The 16,564-nt window shown below is 44.4% G+C and overlaps 1 protein-coding gene across 3 annotated transcripts in view; it reads left to right on the top strand.

The window, feature by feature from the left end:
• The window catches only part of SLC25A21 (solute carrier family 25 member 21), a 448,630-nt gene that overhangs the window by 70,351 nt on the left and 361,715 nt on the right, over positions 1–16,564 (top strand). For 2 of the 3 annotated variants that reach the window (XM_090033640.1, XM_090033638.1), the window contains exon 2: positions 8,775–8,866. The exons of the other annotated variant lie outside the window; for it this stretch is intronic. In XM_090033640.1, the coding sequence (XP_089889766.1) occupies positions 8,794–8,866 (73 nt within the window). In that variant the 5' untranslated portion in view covers positions 8,775–8,793. The remainder of the gene's footprint in view (positions 1–8,774; positions 8,867–16,564) is intronic. 3 annotated transcript variants of the gene reach the window in all.

The following is a 16,564-nucleotide window of genomic DNA, read 5'->3' as shown; positions in this document are numbered from 1 at the left end:
TGGCACCATTAACATTTCTCTTCCTGTTGTTCTACTTCAGTTTCTGTGACACTCTTCTGTCCTTTCATCTTTGTAATTGTCCCGTCCACTCTCTCCTGTGCTTTTTCACAAGCTGATCATGTCCAAGTAGCACTACCAACAGTTTTTTTTTTTAAGTTCAGATATTTCTCCCAGAAACTTTTAAGTACGGCTATGACATACTGCACCTATCCAGTGCAAAATGTATTGCATGGTATAGATAAAACCACCATGAAATTGATACATTCAATAACCAGAAAAAAAATTATTTTCTATATCAACAGAGGGAAAAGGAGTTAGAAACCATCTTCTATCCACTGATGTATTTTTGACTGTCTGGGGGGAGAAAGAAAAAGCTCTCTTTTATATAGAATAACAATCATAAAATTATAAAGAAGTAGGGCTGGAAGGACTCGGCCTCTCAGATAATGTGCTGGTTGCAACACTGCCTACTATAATATGGTTGATTACTATATTGGGAGCAGTACCCCATGCTGACCTAGGGAGTCATGTGGAGGGCTTGAGTTTTCTTCATTCTGTAGTTGTTCTTTTTGTGCAGAAAAATGTGGACTCAGAAGTATATGTTTTCCAGGCCACAAAACAGGGAATGCATACATATGAGGGACTACATGAAATTAGCTTCACAGATAAAAGGCAACAGGTTAAATGCACATGTTTTCTCCAGTCACGTACTCTCTCTGTTGCTATTCCTGCTCCTGCTTCATGGGACCTATGGCCCTTAGGTTGAATCCATCCCACCCAGAGATTGGATCTGGCCCATGGTGGCATGCAACATAGAGGGGAGAACTTTTTCTGCCCAGTGCTTTGCATTTTTGCATCCTGCCAATATCTTCTACAGGACCCATGTCCTCTGCTGTTGCCCCAACCCTCTCTACTTTTTTGCCAAGGGCTTTTCTCTCACCCTATACTGCAGCTTCTACTTTCCTTTACTGCTGAATTTGTTGCCCCACATTACTCATAGCACAGTGCCCGTTTTGGTGCCCCACATCATTGCTGCAGTAGGGAGGGTGCAGAGCAGAGAGGAATGAGGTGCTGCAGAGGGGCTTAGCAGCCAAAGCTTGTGCTTGGGTTTCAAGCACTGGACCACCTTTCTCAAAGATTGACAAGTCCAACTCAAAAGGATTAGCATTTAGCATAAGGGTGTTAAACTAATAAATTAGTTGGCCAGATCCAGACCATGGGGTTTGGCCCAGGGGCTTCTTGCCATGGCTACTAAAGCCATGGTCTTGGTACAGCCAGCACATGGGGGTTAGTGCCGTTGCCACCTCACTGTAAATTTGCATACTGAACCACAATTGTAATTTGGAAATTTGGTGGAGGGTAAAGGTGGGAGTGGTGTTAACTTCCTGGGTGTTGGGCCCACTGGCACAGTGGCTCTGGGAGCTGTGTGAGAAGTCCCATGGGCCAGCTCCAGAGGCAAGTCATTTGGTCAGAGAAAAGCCCACAGACTGGATGAGCCACCTCTGTGGCCTACATCTGGCCATGGGTCATATGTTTGACATCCTTAGTTTAGTATGAGGGTTGGCTGTGGTTTGGGGGTGATGTGAATTGTGAACTTTGAGGGATCAGGATGAAGCATGTGGGATTTTGAGAAGAAGTAAGCAATTTCCTTCTTTAGGAAAATCACAGGGGCATAATGAGCAGGGAGAGCTCTGCTCCCTGTGGGAGAGCCAAGGGAGTGGGAAATGTGCTATTGAGTACCAGAGGAGAGTGAGTGCTATGAGCTGTTTTTTTGTGGGGAGGGGAGTAATACCTATTCTCCCCTCAAGGAATCAGAAACAGACCCACACTGCTACTGCCATGGTGTGATCAGCAAACCCTGTTGTTGTTCCTAGAGCATCTGCATGGCACGCATGCATCTGTGGGACTACTGCTGCCGGGGTGTGAACTCTGCAGGGATGAGAGCTCCCCTACTAAGTTGGCACCTAGAGCTAGTGCCCCCACTTACCCCCAACTGCCTCACCCCTGCCCAAAGTTACACTACTGAAATATTACACTTGTTCAGTGAGTATTTAAATACCAAACTATTTAAATTCAGAAGTGCTACTCTGGTTCATCATGGGAATTACAGTTGCATTGTTTCCTGGTTGCTCCATACACTGTATTGGCATTGTGGCTAAACAGTGTCTCCCTGGTTGTACCATGGTCTTCCTTCTGGAGAGGGTAGGATGTCATGGGAGGTCTTGGCTGCAATGAATCTTGGGAAATGTAGTCAGGTTGAAGAGTACAGCTCATACATAATAATGGGATTATGAGACAACTGAATTGCCATTCTCATGCAGAACCACAGCAGAACCTGGTGGCCTTTTACGATCGGATCACCAGATCATTAGATGCAGGGGTAGCAGTGGATATAGTCTTCCTGGACTTCCAGAAGGCTTTTGACACTGTCTCTCACCCTGTTCTCATTAAGAAACAGGGGGGCTGTGGTATAGACACCCACACAGTCAAATGGGTCGCCAGCTGGCTGGAGGGCCGCACCCAGAGGGTGGTAGTGGATGGGTCCTTCTCAGCCTGGAAGGACGTGGGCAGTGGGGTTCTGCAGGGCTTGGTCCTCGGGCCCACACTGTTCAACATCTTCATCAGTGACTTGGACAAGGGGGTAAAAAGCACCCTGTTCAAATTTGCTGATGACACTAAGATGTGGGGGGGCGTGGGCACACTGGAAGGATGCAACAGGCTACAATCAGACCTAGACAGGTTACAAGGGTGGGCGGATGAGAATAGGATGGGTTTCAACACAGACAAGTGCAAGGTGATGCACCTCGGGAGGAACAACCGGCACCATGCCTACAGGTTAGGGAACTCCCCTCTTGTCAGCATGGAGGCGGAAAAGGATCTTGGGGTCATCATTGACTCCAAGATGAACATGGGCCGGCAGTGTGGGGATGCAGTTAGGAAGGCCAACCGCACCTTGTCATGCATCCACAGATCCATCTCGAGCAGGTTCAAAGAGGTGATTCTCCCCCTCTATGCAGCACTGGTCAGGCCGCAGTTGGAGTACTGCGTCCAGTTCTGGGCGCCACACTTCAAGAGGGATGTCGACAGCATAGAGAGGGTCCAGAGGAGGGCCACTCGTATGATCAGGGGACAACAGGGCAGGCCCTATGAGGAGAGGCTACGGGACCTGAACCTATTCAGCTTCCACAAGAGAAGAGTGAGGGGGGATCTTGTGGCCTGTTTTATAAACTACTCAGGGGGGATCAGCAGGCATTGGGGGAGTCCCTGTTCCCCCGAGCACCACCAGGAGTGACCAGGAATAACGGTCACAAGCTGGCAGAGGGTAGGTTTAGGTTAGATATCAGGAGGTGCTACTTCACGGTCAGGGTGGGTAGGGTCTGGAACCAACTTCCAAGAGAAGTGGTGCTGGCTCCTACCCTGTGAACTGTGGAGTGCAAAACTGGATGCACAAAACTGGAGGTTAGATGAACATCTTGCTGGGGTAGTTTGACCTCAGTATTCTTTCCTGCCATGGCAGGGGGTCAGACTAGATGATCTGCTCAGGTCCCTTCTGACCCTAGAAACTATGAAACATCCTAATTGAAATATTTTGGGATTTTAGATACTTATTTTTTAATAAAAAATGAAATATACTATTTTTGATAGATGCTTCTACCAAAAGTCTTCTCTATTATATACTACCTCTCTCAAATTTTCATGCTGTAGCTCAACTAATGCTAGGAGGGAGCACAGTCACAGTCTCTACTCCCTCGGTACTGTTATCTGCTACTTGACTATTTTGGGTCCAAAACTTCTACTGTTCTTGCTGCCTCCAATGTCAGAAAAGCAAATATTAAAAAAGAACAAAATGAACAGTTGAGGTATTGAATCAGGAAATTAAAGAACAAACATAATTTTTCCCCCTCTAGTGAAGCAAAAATAGAGCTCTGGTCAAATCCTCATAGTCCCATTGTCATGTCAGTGTTAGCAAAGGATGAAGGAAAATTAGTTGGAAGGAAGAAGGTGCTGCCAAAGCATGATCTCTGGAAACTCACTGGGGTAATTCAGAACAAAACAGAGTTACTCCCAGTATGATATAGCAAAGCAGAAAGATCAAAGAAGTAATGGGAGAATCCTCCCTTTTAATTCACCAAGTCCCAGTTGTGTTTTTATTGCCTCAGGGGAGCAAAGGCACAAAGCAGGAAAGAGGATTTCAACAGGAAGAAACCCCATTTATATATGCACCTCTCATTACATGCTATCTTTCCCAAAAAAGAGATCATGGTACAACCAGGGAGACAATGTTTAGCCACAATGCCTGCCTCTCTCTCTCTCTCTCTCTGCCTCTCTCTCTCTGCCTCTCTCTCTCTCTCTCTCTCTCTATATATATATATATCTATATATAGGGAGGGAGAGGGGCATTGTGTATATATATATATATATATATAGTGTATATATATAATAGAAAACCTGTTGAAGGCCTTTTGCCTTTACTTGTTTAAGGTGATGTTGGAAGTCTCCTCTGTAGATGTTCCCATGGTTACAGTTAAGGCTGTTCCTCAGTTATACATTAGCGTTCAAATATATTGTCACCATTATTCAAAAGGTCTGCAAATTCCCTTTATGCAGACTTTTTTTCACCAAAACAAGTACAGATTTCCTAGTTCAGTAATTAAATATAAGGTCTCCTAGTCAGATATCGGGCAGGGTTGGAGGGAGGGAATGCACGTTTAATTGTCTGTGCAATAAACTAAAATAATAATTTCACTATCACTTTGAGGTTGGAGAGAGCACTGGGATTTTTCAAGACTTAGAGGGAATTTGGACTATTTTCATAGATTTCATAGACATTAGGGCTGGAAGGGACCTCGGAAAATCGTCGAGTCCAGCCCCCCACCTGAAGGGTAGAAGTCACCTGGGGTCATAGGATCCCAGCAAGATAAGCATCCAATTTGCTCTTGAAGGTGTTCAATGTAGGCGCTTGAACCACCTCCGCTGGCAGACTGTTCCAGACCTTGGGGGCTCAGACAGTAAAGAAATTCTTCCTTATGTCCAGCCTGAAACGGTTTTGCAGGAGTTTATAACCATTCGACCTCATCATCCCTTGGGGCGCTCTGGTGAACAAATGCTCCCCCAGATACTGGTGGTCACCCCGATAAACTTATAGGTGGCCATCAGATCACCCCTGAGCCTTTGCTTTTCCAGGCTAAAGAGCCCCATGGCTCTCAGCCTGTCGTTGTAAGGTCTGTTTTCCTGACCTCTGATCATGCACGTGGCTCTCGTCTGGACTCTCTCAAGCTTCTCCTTTTTGAACTGTGGAGTGCAAAACTGGATGCAGTACTCCAGCTGCAGCCTCACCAAGGCTGAGTACAAGGGGAGAATGATGTCTTGGGATTTGCTTGAGAAGCATCTATGGATGCAAGCCAGTGTTTTGTTCGCTTTACTAGCCGCGGCATCGCATTGCAGGCTCATGTTCATCTTGTGGTCAGTGATGACTCCCAAGTCTCTTTCTTCCGTAGTGCTAGCCAGCGTAGCACTGCCGAGCCTATAAGGATGCTGCAGGTTTTTCTTCCCAAGGTAGAGAACTTTGCATTTTTCAGTGAAACGCAGGATGTTGGTGTCAGCCAGGCCAATAAGGATGGCCTCTTTAATAAACTTTTCTAAGATCTTCCCCAGGATAGAAGTCAGGCTGATGGGCCTATAAGCCAGATCCATTTTTCTCCCTTTCTTGAAGATAGGTACCACACTGGCCTTCTTCCAGTCTTCGGGCACTACACCAGAGCGCCAGGAGTTTTCAAAGATCCGTGCCAGAAGCTGGGCTATGAAGTTTGCCAGCTCCTTGAGTACCCTGGGATGTAGCTTGTGAGGGCTGGCTGACTTGAAGGTATCCAGCTTCTCAAAGTGTTCTTTCATGAGGTCAGCATTAATGAAGGGCAGGAGATCTCCCTCACCCAGACCTCCCTGTCCCATAGCGGGCATGGGTGTCCCATGGGACTGATGAAAGACCGACGCAAAGTACCCATTTAATAGGTTGGCTTTTTTCTGGGCGTCAGTTGCCCCATCTGGTTCAGCAGGGGTCCAATGTTGCCCTTGCTTTTTCTCTGGCTCCTCACATATCTGAAAAAGGACATTTTTATTGTCCTTGATGCTCGAAGCTAGTTGGAGTTCAGTTGCAGCCTTGGCTTTCCTGGTTTGCTCCCTGCAGGACCCAGATCAGTGCAGAATATTCCTCCTTGGAGGTGAATCCCATCCTCCATCCTTTGTAGGCCTTTCTTTTTAGCCTCAGGAGGTCTGCTAGGTCCCTGGAGAGCCAGGGGGGCTGCTGTGCCCTCTTGCTGCCTTTCCTCCAAGATGGAATAGAATTAGCTTGTGCATTGAGGAGTGCTCCCTTGAGGAGTGACCACTCTTCTTGAACTCCCATCTCCCTGGGGTCACGGTCCCTAAGGGCCTGACCGACAAGCCTCCTGAGCTTGTCAAAGTCAGCTTTCCTGAAGTCAAGGACTTCCGTGTTGCTGACTAACTTGCCAGCTTTACAGCAGATGGTGAAGGTGATCAGCTCATGGTCGTTGTCACCCAGCTTCCCATCGAGCATTAGGTTGCCAATTAGGTCATCCTCAGTATCCAGCACCAGGTCGAGCAGTGCTTTGCCTCTCATTGGCCCTTAGACTTCTTGAGTCAGGTAGAGGTCATCCATGCACGAAAGGAAGCTTTGCGACTGCTCAGATTTTGCTGAGTGATCCTCCCACAAGATGTCTGGGTAATTGAAATCACCCATGACAACCATGGTCCTGGAGCATGCGGCCTCAGCCAGTTCCCAGGTGAACTCCTGGTCAAGCTCAGGACTTTGGGTTGGAGGTCTGTAGTAGACTCCCACTATTGTGTCCCCTGTGCCGTGTTCCCCATGGATTTTAACCCAGAGGGTCTCCAGTCCACCCTGGTCACCAAAATCAGCTTGCAGGGATGCGTAGCTTTCCTTAACATAGAGAGCTACACCCCTGCCCCTTTTATCTACATGATCCCTCCTGTACAGGATATAGCCATCTATACCCGTGGTCCAGTCATGGGTGGAGTCCCACCAGGTCTCCGTCATCCCTATGACATCAGAATTATTTGCGTTGAGCAGGAGGATGAGCGCCTTCTGCTTATTCTGCAAGCTTCTGGCATTTGTGTACAGGCAGGCAAGTGTCCCCTTGGGGGCTCTTGCCTTGCCCACAGATGGTACCAGGGCTGGGGCAGGGGTGAGCTCCCTCAAGTGCCTTGGCCTGCTGGCTTTACAAGGGTTGCTTAGCTGGTCAGCAGTGGTGGTAGTCCCCCCATCCCACAGCGGGCTTAGTTTAAAGCCTGGTGAAGCAGGTCAGCCAGTCTGCCTGAGAAGAGCCTCCTCCCCAGGGGAGAGAGGCGGAGGTCATCTCTTCCCAGCAGCTTGCTGCCTCTCTCGCCGAAGAGCGGGCTGTGGTCATGGAAGCCAAAGTCTTCCTGATAACACCAGCACCACAGTCTTTGGTTAACTACGTGGATCCTCCTCAGCCCATACCCTGAGACTGGGAAGATCGAAGAGAACACCACCTGTACTCCCAGATCCTTTAACCCCACTCCCAAATCCCTGTAGCATCTCATGACCTGGCTGGGAGTGCTCCAAGCCGTGTCATTGGTGCCCACATGAATAAGGAGCATGGGATAGTGGTCTGTGGGCTGGAGGAGCTTAGGGATCCTCTCCACAATGTCCTGGATGTGGGCCCCTGGGAAGCAGCAGACTTCTTGGGCTAAGGGGTCAGGGCAGCAGATTGCCCCCTCAGTCCCCCTCAGGATGGAGTCTCCCACGACAAACACTTTGTTTTGTCTTGCGGAGAGCGGGGTCGGTAGCTGCAGTTGAGCCTGTGTTGCCTGCGGGAGCTGGCAGCTCAGCAGGCTCTGCTGGGGCTGCAAGAGGTCAAAGCTGTTGCTAAGCTCTGGCAGGGCAGCGGGCCTTAGGGCCCTTGACCACCTTGGTCCATGCCCTTGACTGGACAGAGTGGGAGGTCCTGGAGTCCTCCTCTCTCCTGGAGGAAGACCATGGTCTACCCTCCAGCTCCTGGGGGAGAAGGGCCTGGCAGTAGGAGTCTACCTCCTGCTTACCGTCCCTGATGGCATGCAGTCTCTGGAGCTCCTCAAACTGGCGCGCCAGAGACTCCAAAAGGGAGCAAACCCCACACAGGAGGTGGCCATGCTCCCGGGCCCCAGAGCCTGAAAAAGGGACAGGCAGCCCCCGCAGCCAAGAACCAAGGGCTCTGTCTGCGTGGAGCCTGGAACTATGGGCTCTGTCTGGGTGGCCATCTCTGAGGTGTCGGGCCCAAGGAGACCCTTGGGGTGGGGCACGTGCCCATCAATGTCATGCTGCTGGTAGGCTGGCTATGGCTGGTACTGTCTACCCTGGGGGGTTCGCAGGCAGGGTCTCGGGCCTTCCTGCGCGCCCTCCTGCATGAACTCTGCGCTAACTCATGCACTGGCAGACGAGCGCACCTGTTTGTATAGCTCCAGTCATGTGGCTCCCTGGGGGGCTGGGAGAAGTAGGGGTCTGGGCGGGGCAGGACCCGGCCCAGCTCCACTCAGCTGCCTCCTCCCTCTTACTAAAGGGTTAACCCCCTCCCACCACGGGCCCTGCTTGCCTCTGGCTGTGCTGGGGGTCAGTGGGGGGGGCTCCGCAGCTGCTGGGAGGTCTCTGGGGGGCTTCAGGGCAGTGGGGGGGCACAACAGACTTTCACCCACATGTCTCTCGCCACTCCAGAGCCTAACTGGGGCTTTTTTGCTGTTGGTAGGCCCTTTTAAACTGCGCGCATGGGTGGTGGGTCCACCGTCGGGGAAGCTGCTCTCAGGCAAGGGGGGGCCCTGCCTTACTGGAGGGGGACTGGTGAGTACCCCCCCACCTCTCTCTCTCCCTGGGGGGCTGGGCCAAGTAGGGGCCTGGGCAGGGCGGGACCTAGCTCTGCTCCATGCAGCCGCCTCCCCCCTCTCAGAAAGGGGTTAACCCACTCCCACCACGGGCCCCGCTTGCATCCAGCTGTGCTGGGGATTGGCGGGGGGCTCCGTGGCTGCTGGGGGGTCTCTGGGGGGCTTCGGGGGAGTGGGAGCACAGCGGGCTTTCACCCACGTGTCTCTTGCCACTCCGGAGCCTAACTGGGGTTTTTTTGCTGTTGGTGGGCCCTTTTAAACTGCGCGCATATTTTGCTCCTCTGTTGCCTTTTGCTCCTTCCTCTTGAAGAGCTGTCATTGTATCTGTAGCACATATGGAGAAGCATAGCTAGAATGCAAGAGTGCCAAGGCTGCTCCCCTTTCTGGCCCCTGCAAAGCACTGCTTCTGTTTCTGTATGATCCAATTTGATAGGCCATTCTCTCATGCCAGTAGCTGATGAAATGCGTGCTGAAGCTATCTTCATATTAGGCAGAAAAGAGACATGTAAACTTAAAGACGCAGAAAGAAAGAGAGAGTGAGAGAGAGAGACATTTTAAGACTTTGGCTGTACCAAGGCAGTCATTTCAATAGTTGAATTCGTAGGTGTAGTGTGCTAATTAGCTGGTAAATGAACATGCATCATTTAGAGCTATTGTTGCATCATTTCATTTAAGTATGTAGTACATTGCCAGCAGCAAGTATGCTGACTGAAAACTGTCACAACAGTGATCACTACAATCTGGGAGTTAAGTTTGACTGAAACATATGTCTTCAATTTTAATAGCTCAGCTTCCCAGATGCCCTAGAGGAGAATATTGCCTGAGAAGGAGCTTTTCATGTAAGAATAATTTGTGTTAAGTAGCTCAGTGATCTGTTTGTTAGGTTAGAGCTGACAGTTTGTTTATATTTCTAAAGGGGTATGATGAATGGGGGAGAAGTTGATGCTAATTAGCCTAAATTGTTCCTAAGAATGCGGAGCACTTTGCCAGTTTCATTGTTTCTGTTTCTTTGCACATTTTCAATAATTGAATGGAGCTCAGACCATTCATCATAATTTCGGGCAAGATGGAAATAAATGAATATAGCACGGGCCAACCTGTGCAATGGAAGATGTCACTTTAGAGGTCAATTAGGTAAGACATCAACCGAGGACTAATGCAGTGTTTTCTAATCCAATTGCATAAATATAGCAAACATGAGCATTTTCATTTAAGAAATTAATTCTCTCTGTCATTATATGACTATAAGTATTATTAATAGAAAGCTGCTTTTTCTCATTAGCCTGATGTTTCTTTGTTTTTGGATCTCAGCTATAACCCAAAGATACAGACTCCTAACCCTGTGTGTGAGAAAACATGCTGCTTTTAGTATATCGTACCTCCAATACAATTAAGGGGGAAAAATCCCATTCTTTGGAGCACTGAAGCCTTTAAATGCTGTGGTCAGGCGTAGTTCACAGAAGATGTTAGGAAGAAGGGCAGTTGTACAGTGAGGTTAACAGCCTTTAATATTGTTTTAATATTGTTCATTTTACTTGACATGCATTGTATTGTGCATCCATATCAGCCTTTATTTTATACTTGGGGATTGCAGCTTTGTTAGCCCAAATTTCTATACATGTGTAAACAGATACATTTATATGACAGCCTAATATATTGAATGCTTTCTTTAATAAACTAAACATAAATTTAGAAAAACCCATAAATGTAACATTTTAGGCCTTATTCAAGACCATTCTTTTTTAATTTATGCACATATAATACCACAGGAAGAGATGGTATAAATTTGTGGACTGTGGAGAATGAGTGAACATTTTTGAATCAGGATCTTTAAAAGGGGTGAAATTTGAGTATGATTAAGTTAGGAAAAAGGCTCGCTTACGGCGGAAGTCAGAGACTCTGTATACATTATAGGCATGTCATGGCTTTTAAAAAGTTATGTTAGACTTCTATACAAATTGTGAAGGAATTTGTATAACCCCAAACAAAATTCTGTGTCTTTCTGGAGCTCTTAACAACAGTAAAAAATAATAGAAAATAAAAAAAGAGTGCAATAATAATAGTAGTTAGTATTCAGATCAGGAGTAAGCCTTGCTGTAGGGCAGTCTGGTAGTTTACACTGCATGGGTGTTTTGTTGGTCACTAATTTTCTCGGAAGGAAATGATCCCATGGCTTATGCTATCCACGTTTGTGCATATTTGCCCTATAATTGGCATTTATTCAGGAGACTTTTGGTTTGATGGATGACTGTCAGGGTATAGCCTGCTAGCTTTGATGCGGATTGCTTCTGCATGAGTTTTTTTTTACATTAACTCATTAGAACTCTGCTCTCCTTCAACATGCTCTTTGTTTACCTTCTGAAAATTAAGATTTTTCAACCATAGTTTCAAGAGACTTAGCAGAGTTTTAATTCAAGTACCAGTACTGTAGTTTGAGGTGGAAGAAAACCAGGTAACATAAAAATATTTAAGTTTTGAACTTGTAAGTTTTAAAATTATAATGTGACCTTAATTAGTTGCTAAATTAATTAGTTACCTTTGAAATGTTAAGCCACTTGCTAAATATCTTAAATTTATAGCATTAACTTCCTTATACTTAAACTTCCTTGAAAAAAAACAAACCAAAAAACAAAAAAGAAGGCCCATAAAATCAGCAGGTATAGTAATATTTTTCACAGCGGGTTGATATACAATGAGCATTCAACAAGCCCAAGTTTTGTGTCTGTGGCACATTAACAGTTTTTTCTGAGCAGACTGATTAGGCCATCTTGTATTTAGAATACAGTACTATTACTTAGAATAAGGAGATTTAACTTTATTTTTAAGGTAGCTATATGGATTGTTTTCTGGATACCATTTTAAATGACTGATAGGTTTAGCACTGATGGAAAAAAGAAATTCTCCCTAATGTCAAGTTGAGGTGTATAATGTTAATACAAAAGCTGATGAATGAAATGATAAATGGATGTTTCATGCTGTGAAGCATGTTTACTAAATACAAATATAAATAAAACACTTATCTAGGAATAAAAGTGGATCATCTCATAGATTATTTACTGCAGAAATGATAATTTTTATATTTTATGAATGTAGACATAATTGAAAAATTCATCATGTTGAATCCTTTTTCTGGATTTATATTTAGGGATGTTTTCTAACAATCTTTTAAAAAAGAAAATTTCCTTTGGAGTAAGGGAGTACTGTTGATGGAAGGTAAATATGTGTCTTTGTATATATTTTAGGGAATTGGATGTATTTTTAAATTTTAAATCTCCTATCTACTAAGTTTTTTAAAAAAGAAAAAATGGGTTTTTATTTTTCCTATTTTGTTATGGTTATTTTATGTTATCTACATTTCGTTTTGATGATGATGATAATTATGTTCTTGAATACTGAGCACCGACATAGATCAATTTATCAGGATCAAATTCTTCAAAACAAATCCATTTTGCTAAATGTCCCTGATGGGACATTTTGGATAGAGGTTTGACACTTTATTATAGTTTAATTTAAAACACTAAAAGCACATATAGCATCAAAATACAAAGCCAGATCATAGTATTAAAACCACCAATGTTTAAAATTTATTTAGATTTGGAGTTTTGGCTGGCCAATGAGAAGTGTCCCAGATAACAAAATTTGGATCTATGTTCTTTGTAATTTGGGGACAGTTTGGATCTGGGGTTTCTGGTTTGAGGCCAGGGCCCAGAGAGAGAATTATTTTATCCCCATTCTTGTAGATACTTATGTACTTAATTTAACTTACTTCAATGTTACTACTCAAATAAGTGGAAGAACCTGACATGGTCAAAGTGAAGTGATTGTATAAAGGCTTGTTGCTTGTACATATTAATTATATTAATTATTTGGTGATTCCATCTAATACCTATTTAAGAGTAGTACTGATCAAATTATTTGTTGCAAATTATCTGAGAAATGTAACCTGTTTCTTGTGTATAAAAATTGTTTTGAAATAGTCTTTAAGAATTTTTTTTTAAGTATTCACCTTTCAGAAAGTTCTAAGTAATTTATGTGAACAAATGTAACCTTTAGTTTGTTAGAGCTGTTTGACTATACACTTGTCATATGACTGGTCACCTTAGATATGTTTCTGGTCCTAATTGGATGACTAATATTTATTAAAGGAGTATGCTGAAATGCAAATACAAAATGTGTGAGAGAAAAGGTATTCTTATGAAATACAGACTTGTTCAACAAACACAATTTTTTTACGTGAACAAATAGTAAATTGAAAGGGCACCAAGTCTGGTGGAGCTGAACAGCCATCTGGAATAGGAGCAGTATTCACTAACACTATTTTGGAGTATTCAGTTAGGTTTATTTTTCATGATTTATACAGTTCCCTCAGGGTATTCAGGAAAAGACATGGGAAAGGAAAGTGAAAGTAACCAATGCTAATAGTTTGATTTAGTTAATTTAAGAGTGAACTCCTTTTGGTCCCTGCCCATAGGTGGTAAGGGATGAAGATATGGCAGGAGCATATTTGCACAAATGTGTCAATGTTAAGTAATGTTTTATTCTAACACTGACAAAGACATTTATGTGTTTGAATTCACATCATTATGCTCTAGATGTGGAATGCAAATTATAGGTTGCTTATTACATACATCCTCCTGGGTTAAATACTTAAATTTATTTATTTATTGATTTACTTATTATTTAATAAAAAAAAGAACCTGGAACCAAAGTCCTTGCTGTTTCAGTAAGCATGGCTTTGTTTGACAGGATTACTGTCAAATGGTTAAAGGTCCCAAATGTGGCTAACTGAAAGGAGTGTTGCAATCTGTTGAGAGCTGTGAGTAGACATGCCTCTCCCTACAACCAAACTGCAGCACAGTTGGAAAAAAAATGTACTCCCCTAATGAAGTACTTTAGTAGGTAAATGTGAAGATTTGGGGCCATATAATTGTCTGCAAGTCATGTGCTTTGGCATTTTCCCCTCCAAGTACATGAATGAAAGTAATAGGATTAAGCTAAACCAATAATATACTATAGAATGCTAATGTTAACAGTGTTTACTTTTTCAGTTTTATGCCCCTTTCCAAGAATGAAAAACCAGAAAACCATTCTAGTTAAAAAGGTCTTCTGGGTTTGAAACATTTTTTTAAGAGTTAGTACAGAATAATGTGAGTCAAAGAGAATAAATATCTCAGCTGCTTTTTCACTTTGCTGCAAACACTTAAGTAAGGAACACCAGTCCTAAATTGATGAACATACATGAAGATATTAATGTATTATACAGAAAGAAGTTGTAAGCTGAGTTAGTTTCATTCTTTTGGCTTCAGTTCCACTGAATATTTTGGAAATATACTAAGCTGGTAAAAGAAAACAAAAAATACGTTTACCAAAGTTTCATTTGTTCCTTTTGAAAAAAAACCCCTATCTAGCAGTTGAAGTACAGGACTAGAATAAGGAATTATGAGTTTTGTTCCTAGCCTTGCTACCATAGGACTGTATGGAGGTTCCCTTGGGGTGATGGGTTGAGTGAGATACAGAGGCAGAGGGGCCTGTTGGGGAGTTTCAACAGAAAAGTAACTGTCAGTTTATTTCTACTCTGATAAACTCTCAAGGCTCATCTGAGAGCATGTCACATAAGCTGCTTCATGCCGGTTCACACAGCAGAAAGAATCATCTGGATTTCACCTCTCGTACTATATCTTCCTGACACTTAAGCCCTTCTGTTTCTGCTCTCCCCACATCTTTGACCTTCTCCTTTTGTCTCCCCTATTTTCTTCTTAGGCATCTGGTTCCTGTCTCAGCTCCCCTCAGCATTCAGTCACATTAAGGATTGAACCAGGAACTCCACAGTTAAAAGCGTGAGCTGCTATATATAGCTTGAGATAAAGCTTTGTTATAACTCATGGCCTTTGTAGATTGGCACATAGTAGGACACTACATGCTACTCAAACCGTGTCCTGAACCTCTGCATCCCTCAGTGGGTTAAATGCTAGACTTATATGATAATCATAATTCTCTTGGATGATATACTAGGGACTGAACTAGAAATCTCCAGGGGCAAAAAGCACATGCTGCCATAGAGTGAGCTCAAGAATCAAGGCCCTGTAGCTGAAGCCTGGAACAGCACATATACTCTGTGGATTGATACTGAGCAGGACTTTTAATATATTTACCTGTGAATTGCACATTGAGGCCATGTCCACACATGTGTGGGCATTTGGTTCCCTGGAGACAGCTAGCAGGTTCCCTGGGTGCACCTTGTGCTGCTGCTAGTTGTCCCTGGAGACCGCCTGTGCCACGTGCACTCTAGTGCACGGTGGGTTACCACAGGTGGGGTAGGCGAGGCTGGGGCCAGTACTGGGCTGGCCCTGGCAACCTTACCTAGAGTTCCAGGGGCCTCCTGGGACTGCAGCAGCAGCAATCCTGCTGCATGGAGCCTGGCTGGCAGCTGGAGTGTGGCTTTAGCCTGCCAGGCTCCAACTTTGAGTGGTGTGTGCTGCTTCTGCGTATGCCACTCTGCATTTTTTTTCTGCAGGTTTTTTGACCCTTGGATACCCAAAGAACAAGTGAACATGCAGTATGTGGTGCTGCAAATGTCTGCAGTGCCACATTCTGCACAACTGCGCTCATCTGGACATGGCCTAAGGAGCCTAGCAGCACGATGAGGGGCAGAAGAAAGTCTTCCTTCCACATTCCACAAGACAGACCCTTGCTTCTTGCATTAAGCCAAAATCTTTTTGTGAATTTTATTGCTATATGCTATTTCCTCTTTCAGTTACTTGACATTAATTTCTGTAGAAGCATATCTACCCTGAAAAAATCTAAATGTTCAGGCCCAACTCCACATAGCGATATAGGCATCTAGCTTTTATAGCTCTGCACACAGCTCTGAGTTACACACCTAGACTCCCACTGAATTTTGTGCATACCTCAGAATAGAATCTAAAAAGCTGACATACTTTTGAGTGGGGAGCCACCTAAATTAGCCAATAGAAAACTTAGAGAAAAGGGATGCGTCTTAAAAAAACCCTTTTCCAGGGCTCAGTTGTCTGTTTACAGTATTCCATATCACACAGAAGAATGAAAGATTTGCTTGGCCAGAAAGAAAGAGAATACAAATATAGGAGTCACAGTAAGCATAACTCCCCATTTTGGTTAAGGTAATCAAGGGTAGGTGTGGAGGCTTCTAATGAATGTTCATATATTGTTAGGTAAATTACAATGATAGGTCTTAGAATAAGAAGTGATATCCAGGTCTCCTCACTTCCATGTGAATGGCCTAGCCATAAACCCAGCAGTATGTGTTGACTCAAGTCTGTCTCTGTTTGTCTGTCTCTTTCTTCCCATTGAACCTTTAATTTTTTATGCAGAGTGGGGCAGTTTCAGTAGGAAAAAGTAAAAAGTATCCCTTTCCCCTCACAGCCCAAGAATACCCTACAGTCTAATGGATACAGGGAACTGATTTCCTTTTGAAGTATGAGGTGTCTGAAAAATATCCTCAAGCAGAGGTAGAAAGTTAGTCTGAGTCCTTCATGTCACGGTTGAATGCTAGGGCATTTAGTGAGAACCATTCCTGTAGGAGAAGGAGATCCAACGTTATCTCCTCTAGCCCTGCTTTGATTAGCAGAAACTTTTTTTTCTATTCAATACAGAGGTATTTGGATACCTAACTTCCACT

Source organism: Crocodylus siamensis, chromosome 2 (assembly GCF_052110815.1).
Source record: "Crocodylus siamensis isolate JL-2025a chromosome 2, ASM5211081v1, whole genome shotgun sequence".
In the NCBI taxonomy this organism is placed as follows: Eukaryota; Metazoa; Chordata; order Crocodylia; family Crocodylidae; genus Crocodylus; species Crocodylus siamensis.
The sequence above is the reverse complement of the archived record's forward strand: the minus strand, read 5'-3'. Positions and strand labels throughout refer to the sequence as shown.